At 47.0% G+C, this 9,223-nt stretch overlaps 2 protein-coding genes across 4 annotated transcripts in view; one reads left to right on the top strand and one right to left on the bottom strand.

The window, feature by feature from the left end:
• The window catches only part of LOC135830612 (ufm1-specific protease 2-like), a 30,011-nt gene extending 22,739 nt beyond the window's left edge, over positions 1-7,272 (top strand). The window contains exons 10-16 of the mRNA XM_065342844.1: positions 322-423; positions 1,330-1,428; positions 2,633-2,735; positions 3,585-3,648; positions 4,580-4,640; positions 4,983-5,024; positions 5,590-7,272. Of these exons, the coding sequence (XP_065198916.1) occupies positions 322-423; positions 1,330-1,428; positions 2,633-2,735; positions 3,585-3,648; positions 4,580-4,640; positions 4,983-5,024; positions 5,590-5,634 (516 nt within the window). The 3' untranslated portion in view covers positions 5,635-7,272. The remainder of the gene's footprint in view (positions 1-321; positions 424-1,329; positions 1,429-2,632; positions 2,736-3,584; positions 3,649-4,579; positions 4,641-4,982; positions 5,025-5,589) is intronic.
• LOC135830611 (segment polarity protein dishevelled homolog DVL-3-like) overlaps positions 5,683-9,223 on the bottom strand; it is a 16,821-nt gene continuing 13,280 nt past the window's right edge. For 2 of the 3 annotated variants that reach the window (XM_065342841.1, XM_065342842.1), the window contains exons 17-20: positions 9,205-9,223; positions 7,821-7,909; positions 7,227-7,308; positions 5,683-6,889 (exon numbers count right to left, since the gene is read on the bottom strand). In XM_065342841.1, the coding sequence (XP_065198913.1) occupies positions 5,955-6,889; positions 7,227-7,308; positions 7,821-7,909; positions 9,205-9,223 (1,125 nt within the window). In that variant the 3' untranslated portion in view covers positions 5,683-5,954. The remainder of the gene's footprint in view (positions 6,890-7,226; positions 7,309-7,820; positions 7,910-9,204) is intronic. The other variant, XM_065342843.1, reaches the window with a different exon arrangement.

Genomic DNA, 9,223 nt, shown 5'->3' on the forward strand with positions numbered 1-9,223 from the left:
GGAAGATTCAGTTGCTTGGGCCTAAGCAATTGAATGTTGATCCTCATCGGATCAATCATCTCCGTTTAAGGAATAGAAGGAAAATAAAAGCGTTCAGCTAATGGTGACAAGAGGTCTCAGTCCTCATTTGTTAGACTTACCTGTCTTTATAAATGTACTTCAAGTAACTTTCTCTCTCTCTCTTTCTCTCTCTCTCTCTCTCTCTCTCTCTCTCTCTCTCTCTCTCTCTCTCTCTCTCTCTCTCTCTCTCTCTCTCTCTCTCTCTCTCTCTCTCTCTCTCTCTCCTTGTTTCCTGTGTGCCTTATTTTGCTGCTGCACCAGGGCTGGGGCTGTGCGTACCGGTCCCTGCAGACACTCTGGTCTTGGTTCAAGTTACAGGGATACACCGGCTTAGATGTCCCATCACACCGTGACATTCAACAGGTCAGTGTACACATGTGACATTCCCCCCCCCCCCCCCCCTCCAGGGGCGTAGGAAGCAGTTTAATATTGGTGCGGCGGAATTGTGAGAGGGGGGTCCTCCCCCGAGATTTTTTTGAAAATTGGGCCTAAAAGGCCATATTTTAATGCTACAGAATAATATGAGAAAATAAGAATATGCATGCTGATGATACACCGCATTGTCGATGAAAAACATGGTACCTGTACAAGAGTCGACAAGCCATCAACAAGGTTGAAATGTAAAAAATAAAATAAAATAAAAAATTCGAAAATTATTGGTCCGGCGACCGCCGGGCCTGCCGGACCGGTTCCTACGCCCATGCCCTCTCTCTCACCTCTCTCTCTCTCTCTCTCTCTCTCTCTCTCTCTCTCTCTCTCTCTCTCTCTCTCTCTCTCTCTCTCTCTCTCTCTCTCTCTCTCTCTCTCTCACCTCTCTCTCTCTCTCTCTCTCTCTCTCTCTCTCTCTCTCTCTCTCTCTCTCTCTCTCTCTCTCTCTCTCTCTCTCTCTCTCTCTCTCTCTCTCTCTCTCTCCATCTATCTATCAACCTATCTATCTCTACTCATGTCCACTTTCTATCCATAAAGCAAAACCCCAGTGCCAACCCGAGCATGTACTCTAGCTCTATGGCGTGCGGGGAAGTACTTTTTTTACGTAACTAAAACTGTTCAAGTGTCTTCGCTCAATAACTAAATTACGTTCATCTGTGCTCTCCGAGACATGTTACGAAGTTATTCATTTCATGAACATACGATGTTGGAATATCGTTTAATTTGCTTTGCAGCATGTTAGAGCAAGGCGAATGAATGGTGTTAGCTGCTCAGTGCGCTGTACCTCTTAACATTTAACATTGGAAGTGCGTTGTGGTGTGGCATGTGTCTTGCTTGCAGGCCTTGGTTGATGTTGAAGATAAGCCACCCAAGTTTGTAGGCAGCCGGCAGTGGATCGGTTCAATTGAAGTCCAGACTGTGCTCAACCAGCTAATGCAGGTGCGTAGTGTCCCCATTGCATTTCAATAGATCCATGTTATTGTAGAATATGCGTGGCCTTCTTCATCAGTCTTCAACACACTTCCATACATCATCTCTTCAAGTTATCACCTTCACTACCACCACCACCGCCGCCGCCGCCGCCACCACCACCACCACCACTATCTTACAGTGCAATTTCAATTGTTACAATCTCCTAATTTTCGCTCTTAGAGCTTCATCAGGGAGTATGTGAAAGTAAAGCTGTCTCAGTCGTCGTGTATTGATATACAGTGGTCCCTCTATAATCCGGCACCATTTGTGCCACGAAAATCTGCTGGATTAGGGAGGGTGCTGGATTAACAAATCAGATTTACTGCTGCAATGTGCATGAAGAGGACATTTAGGCTACTGAAAATTGTGCTGGTTTATCGAGGGTGCTGGATTATAAAGTGCCGGATTAGAGAGGGACGACTGTAACAACAACTGTGAAGTATGAGAAGCAACCCATACATCCATGTAGAATATGCGTGGCCTTCTTCATCCCTCTTCACTGTCTCCAGCACACACTACAACACATCCGTGTAGAGTATGCGTTGTCTTGTTCATCTGTCTTGTTTCTGCTTTTTGTTGTGGATGTGCTGTTGTCAGACTAGCTTCATCCAGTATACTAGTGTAGGAAACACTTCGCAATGCCCGTTGTGGTGAAACGTTGACTTTAATTCAATTTTCTATTTGACTTTCCCGCACTGCTGCCCTTCTTTCGTCTACTTGTACCACACACAGTAAAAAAAAAAGAAGATAGGAAGCTGCAACAGAGTTTGCATGTCTTTACCGTGTGAGTGCGTGAGAAAGCTGTGCATCAGAGCATGGAGCACTCTTCGAGCCGTGGAGTACCCTACTTGGTTATGTACAGTCGACCTTGTGAATAACAACCTTGGTACATCAAATCGTCAATAACAACCTTGGTACATCAAATCGTCAATAACAACCTTGGTACATCAAATCGTCAATAACAACCTTGGTACATCAAATCGTCAATAACAACCTTGGTACATCAAATCGTCAATAACAACCCTTTTCTCATGCCCGGTCGAGGGTCGTTACTCCCAATGTGGACTGTAGGCCATACACACGGATACAGAATAAGTCAATGTGAGAATCGTTGGCTTAGCTGTTATGTTACGTCTGCTCTTCTTCGTGTTGGCCCTACTGCCCTGCACAGGTGGAGTCGCGTATCTTGTTTGTGATGAATGGTGCCAGTATGGCGAGTCATGCTCGTGAAATCGCCATGCACCTTCGGCAGCAGGGCACTCCCATCATGATCGGTACGTACCCCTACTGGTCAGGCAAACACCAGAGTAGAACATACAGTGCAACTCACCTACAATATAGTACATACTCTGATAAGACATACACTTGCTTAGTACGTACATTGTCCGGGCCAATGGGTGTAGTGCTAGTAGTATTATTTTTATTTTACACGGGTAGTCCAAACAGGCTATTGCCTTCTTGCAGGGAACCCTAGGTGTTGGTTGGCAAGTGTGACAAAGATGGCGGGGGAGTCGTCGAATGAGTGTATCGTCCAATAATGAAGCATGTTTGATAAATATGGTGGTAAAGACACACCTGGCAATATGGCGGTAAACACACGCCTGCCCACACACGCTCTCTAAGCTGCAAAGTTCTGGCACAGAGCTCTCCTTCTCACCACCACCACCAGTGCAGTGGTGTCTTCAACTTCATTCTCCTGAGTCAAGCTCCGTTTGAAGTATGTTGGGATAAGAACTACACTATCCTGTTCCCCATGCGGGTATGTCCTATCAGGGGTTTTACTATACTCCAGATGGATCTTCATTCAGTGTAGTGTCTTGCCTCATCTGTGGGCGCAGGTTAACTCCGGGTCATCTGGTCATGTTACACCCAGCCAGGAAACCTCTTCTTTTCGAATGGTCTAGATAGTGACATGCTACGAGGTGCAGAAATAAATAAATAAAATAACGAATAGCAGGTTATACATGTACACGAGGATTTTCTTGGCGTGTCTCGTTTGTTTATGGCCTCCTGCACCCGAGCTGTTTGGAAGTAACTTTCTGCTTGTGTTACCCAGGCGTTCAGGCTTGTACGTGCATGTCATTTGAGTGTTTGTGTTGTTTGCGTTCTAACTGTGGTGCTAGGTGGTGGAACACTTGCCCATACGATTATCGGAATTGACTTCAACGACCGCACCGGTGATGTACGGTAAGGGAGTAGTAAGGTGACGTGTTCGCTTTCATTTTGGAGTGGTGTCACGGGTGAACGAGAATGTTCTGGTCATGTACATGTACATGTACACTCATACCGCTCTTATCCGGACCTCAAAGTTACTGGCACCTCAGTCTATCGGGCACCCTGTAGACGAGTGCTCCTTTCCCGATTGTTGTGGAAATAGTGATGTTCTATGCCAGATCTCCAGCCCCTCTCCATTGAAATGTCTGTGATTCAGAGGTTCGGACATTTAAAAGTTACGTGCAGTGTCGTGTCCTGGACTGCCTCAGATACTGTAAGAGTTGAAAGTGTGACGAGTCTAAAGTTTAAAACGATTTGCAAAAAATCCCCACTTGGCGGGCACAAAGTTGAACAACCCTGCCATCACACACCTGTCTTCTGTTTCTCTAGTACAGAAGAGAGAAGGAATAACATTCGTGTAACGTTTCTTGAGTTAACGATGGATTCTTTCTCGTTGAAATGTTAGACTTTGTGCCCCATTTGAGATTCAACTCTTGCAGTAAACGTGTGAGTGTATGGCCACGTAGCCATGGTGTTCCAGTGGAGCTACTGTATGCTCACTGTATCCGATAGTGAAATTTCGGTATTAAATATCTCACAAGGCCATAAAATCTGCACTATATAGTATATAGCCGGGGTACTGTACATTCAAGGTGAACGTCGTATGTAAGCTTCTGCTTCGCCTGAAACTTAGAGAAATAACGTAAATAGCAGGTGTCTGGATTAGAGTCTACCGCTTCCGTGTTTTGGATCCGGATTTCTATGTGGAGATGAGGCTCTCTACATTGTGGTGCATTCAAGGAAAATGCGTACAGATCTGCTGCGTACAGCCACCAAATTTGGAAGGGGAAATTCCCAATACGCATTCCACGTTATTTCTTTGCGTTGCTGCTGTTACCTGTAGGTACTTGATTCTTGATCCACATTACACTGGCGGTGAAGACATTGGTATTATTCATGCCAAGGTAAGCAACAGAATGTGTGCGTGTGTATACACACGTCACATACTGCGGACTGCGAAAGAGCTGTTACTTTATTGGTACATGTACCTGAACCTGTTGGCTCTTGGTGTCATTTTCCATGCATTTACACTGCTTTGGCGTTGAGTATACTTCTGGATAGGGAGACGTGCGGGTAGAGGTGTACTTTACGACAAGCTGCAGGGTTGTGCATCATCTGTACACAGCAGAGTTGTGCATCAGCTGTACATATAGCAGTAGCATTTTGGATGTAACAGTTAACCCTCCCTGTCTTCTGTTGTTACACGCGCATGCTGTGTGGCATTTTGGCACCGTGTTTGCTCTTAGGGTTGGTGCGGCTGGAAGAGCAATTCCTTCTGGGACAAACAGGTAAGTCTACCAGAGACCAGAGAGCAATTCGAAATTTTGTTGTTGAAAAACAAGCACATTTAGCTCCACGCTTACTTCAGCTGTGCTGGTTTTTGATTGATACTTTTGAAATTTGATTTATTTTCACCAGGTGATTGGACACAATCATCTCTCCAACACCTTGCAGTGAACGACCGTGCTTGTGAAGGTGATGGAGAGACGATTGTTTGGCTGCAGTGGTGAGCCTCCGAGTACTGGAGAAAATGATTGGATACAACTAAAGGCAAATTCCCATACAGGACAAGGAAGATATATGGGGGCCAAAGCATCATTGTTTTATGGGCAGATTTGTATCCTGATGATGGCTCCTGGCCGAAAAATTTGATTGACATATTGTAATTTGCAGCGAAGAGACCTCTTGAAGATGGCGTGTGTAAGGCAGGCAGATTGGCAAGCTGCATCCTGCAGCATTGGGAAAAACCCTGACACACACACATGCCCGCATGCCTGGGTCCCCTCATTCAGCTGAATAAGCCTGCGTGCCCCCCATAGCTATAAATTATTCTTTTTTTGTTATTTTCTGCAGGCTCACTACAACATGTGCATGCCACTCCGACCAGATATTATCTAGGGACGGGCAGAAACCAGCAGCTCATGAAACAGTTTTGAAATGCAGCACTTATGCTATAAATATTGTATTGTTGTATATTCTTCTTCAACATTTGCCTAAAAAATTCCTCTACAAGCAACTTATCAATTTGCACTGTCGCATTGGCATTATTTATACTTACTTGCTTGTACTTTGTATATAACCCATTTAGTATTATTAATTTATTATGTACATCCATTTAGGTTTGGTAAAAAAATATTAGATATACCACTATAGTTTAGTTTCAACGTTACACATTCTTTCTCGCCAGCTAAGCGTCCTCTCTCCTCCGTTTATCTATTTTAAATGTACATGACATCCATGTAGAATTGGTTGTGCGGCTGCTTCATGGCCTGGCGGAAGCTCTGCTGGCTGACAGCCAAGTGTGCAGGCAACTGGATTTGAAGTCCGGCTTGTTGCTGATGCTGCTGCTGATGTGGAGAAATGTCACTGGCCGCCAAGGACACATTGTCCACATTCTTGCCATTCCTTCTGTTGGTGAGAAGCGGCGATGGCGATTTGGGATGCGGCGACTTGGAATGCGGCGACTTGGAATGCGGCGATTTGGAATGCGGCGACTGCACATCAGCGGAATGCGACATGCTGGTCATGTCGGTGTCTACCATTTGCTTGCCATTCTGCTGTGCAGTCATGCCACTGGCGGGTGATAGAGGGACAGCACTGGATAGCGTGTTGAGACTGGACATGCTGCCGCGACGCAGCTTGCTGGCGATGCGCGACAAGCGCTCCTTCTCCTTGTCCGACAGGTTGTTGCTGCTGCTGACGGACATGGCGTCGAAGTGGCGTCTGATCTTGCGATACTGGTTGGCGGCCACGCGGCTGGCGCTGGTGATGGTGCTGGCGCTGCTGTCGACGCTGGTCACGCTGCCGTTGGGACTGTGCTGTTCCAGTGTGCCGTGGCCGCCGCCGGGGGAGTGTGCATGGCCGTGTCCCGCCATCACATGGCTGTCCAGGCTGGAGGTCTCGGCGGCGGCGTTGCGGTGCAGCGAGGCCAGCGTCGACATGGACATGCTGTCGTACGGGCGTAGGTACTGGTGCATGCGCTCAGAGTTGGCGCCTCCGCCGCTGCTGCTGTCCGTCATCATGCCCATTGCTCTCGGGCCGGCGATGGTGTAACTCAGTGGCGTCCAGGGACCTACGGGACGATCCGATCCGGCCACTTTGATGTTGCCGTTCTTGCCGTTCTTGCTGGACTGCACTTGCAAGTGTGGGAAGTCTGCATCAGTTAAACAATGACCCAAACAAGCGAACAGGACGTCAGTGTACAGATTTCATGCATGTATGTAAAACCTGCTGTGACTGCCCTTGCGGGCATAACCACTCCTCTGGCCACACAGAGAATATAGCTGCGCACTATTCGTTCAGGCAGGCCATTCCTTACCTTTCTTGGTGTGACCAAAGTGCATGTAAGCAAGAAAAGAGCAGGACTTTGCGCAGCTTCATGCTTTCATCATAGAAAGCCAAGTGGCGAAAACAATCCACTCCCAAAATCGCTCAGATTAGGCGTAGCTGCAAGTATTCAGTGAATCTGTCCGTCTCGCTTCCTCACTCACCTTTGATGATTTCTGCTGAGAAGATGTAGTAGCATTGCTCACTGAACGTGATCTTGTTGACGGTGTGTCGGATATGCCCAGCCTAGCAGCAACGACAACACGAAGACAGCAATGATGTCGGTGACATTGACAACAAGAAAGGCCATGCAGCCTGCTGCATTGGCTAATAGCAAATCACCACTAAAACGAATCAGTCACACACTGCAGTTTTGCTACTGTACCAGTACGGGTGCACACACTGCTTTTGCTACTGTACCAGTACGGGTGCACACACTGCTTTTGCTACTGTACCAGTACGGGTGGACTCTGTGGACTCTGTGCCCGCCAAGTACTAATACACACGGTGCCACAATTAGTTTGTAAGAATCGTAAACAAAAAAGCTCTTGCTTTCGAGTGAGAGTTAGTCTGATAATTATTTAAACCAGGCCTTTGTATTCTTACTAAGCCATTGCATCTGATTTCTAGCATGACTGTGGTCATTTCCGGCATTGCATGTCGTACCATGCATGCACTCTCTCAACACAAATTGAACGCAAAATTAAACACAAAAGGAACACAAAGGAACACAAATGGAACACAAATGGAACCCTTACTCGTAGCATGCTGCTGGCATACTTGCGAGCTTGCCGCCTTTCCTTTAAGCCCTCAATGTTGGTGAACAACCATTCTACTACGTCGGACCCTGGAGAAGGAGAGAGAGAGAGAGAGAGATGAAAAGAAAAGAGCAAGCGACTTTGCTAGTTATTGTTGCACTAGTCTTCATTTTTATGCGCTTGGGCTTTGGTTCGTGGTACAACGGAACTCTTAGTAAGTACTCTGAAAGACGTAGTACACTTGCTTAGTAGGAACATTATCCAGGTCACCGGTGTACTCCTCCATACTGAAGTATGCTGGGATCAGAGTACATGGTCAGGGTCCATCTTGTCCTTGGCAACAGGGATTTTCCCCTACAGTGGTACATGCATGTTGCAGCACACTTTATGGGTATGCATGGGGGGGGGGGGGATCAACAACACTTTCCCAGCACCCTGTACATGGGATACTAAGTGCACTTTCCTGTTCCCCATGGGGTGTAGTACGTCTTGTCAGAGTTCCACTGTTACAGTTACAGGCAGTTGACAGCAGCATTGATCAGACTACCCACAGCAGCATTGATCATTGATCAGACTACCCAGGGCATTGATCAGACTACCCACAGCAGCATTGATCAGACTACCCACAGCAGCATTGATCATTGATCAGACTACCCAGGGCATTGATCAGACTACCCACAGCAGCATTGATCAGACTACCCACAGCAGCATTGATCAGACTACCCACAGCAGCATTGATCAGACTACCCACAGCAGCATTGATCAGACTACCCACAGCAGCATTGATCAGACTACCCACAGCAGCATTGATCAGACTACCCAGGGCATTGATCAGACTACCCACAGCAGCATTGATCAGACTACCCACAGCAGCATTGATCAGACTACCCACAGCAGCATTGATCAGACTACCCACAGCAGCATTGATCAGACTACCCACAGCAGCATTGATCAGACTACCCACAGCAGCATTGATCAGACTACCCACAGCAGCATTGATCAGACTACCCACAGCAGCATTGATCAGACTACCCACAGCAGCATTGATCAGACTACCCAGGGCATTGATCAGACTACCCACAGCAGCATTGATCAGACTACCCACAGCAGCATTGATCAGACTACCCACAGCAGCATTGATCAGACTACCCACAGCAGCATTGATCAGACTACCCAGGGCATTGATCAGACTACCCAGGGCATTGATCAGACTACCCAGGGCATTGATCAGACTACCCACAGCAGCATTGATCAGACTACCCAGGGCATTTTGCTATGGCTGGGTATCACCCTCATCTCTGGGGTTGCTCCCCATGTTAGCGTTGCTTGCGTATGATTGAGTTCAATAAATGAATAAACATAGTGGCTGTTGTCCAGAACATACCAATGAAGGAGCGTGGTAT

The sequence above is a fragment of the Sycon ciliatum genome, unplaced genomic scaffold (assembly GCF_964019385.1).
Source record: "Sycon ciliatum unplaced genomic scaffold, ocSycCili1.1 SCAFFOLD_815, whole genome shotgun sequence".
NCBI lineage: Eukaryota > Metazoa > Porifera > Calcarea > Leucosolenida > Sycettidae > Sycon > Sycon ciliatum.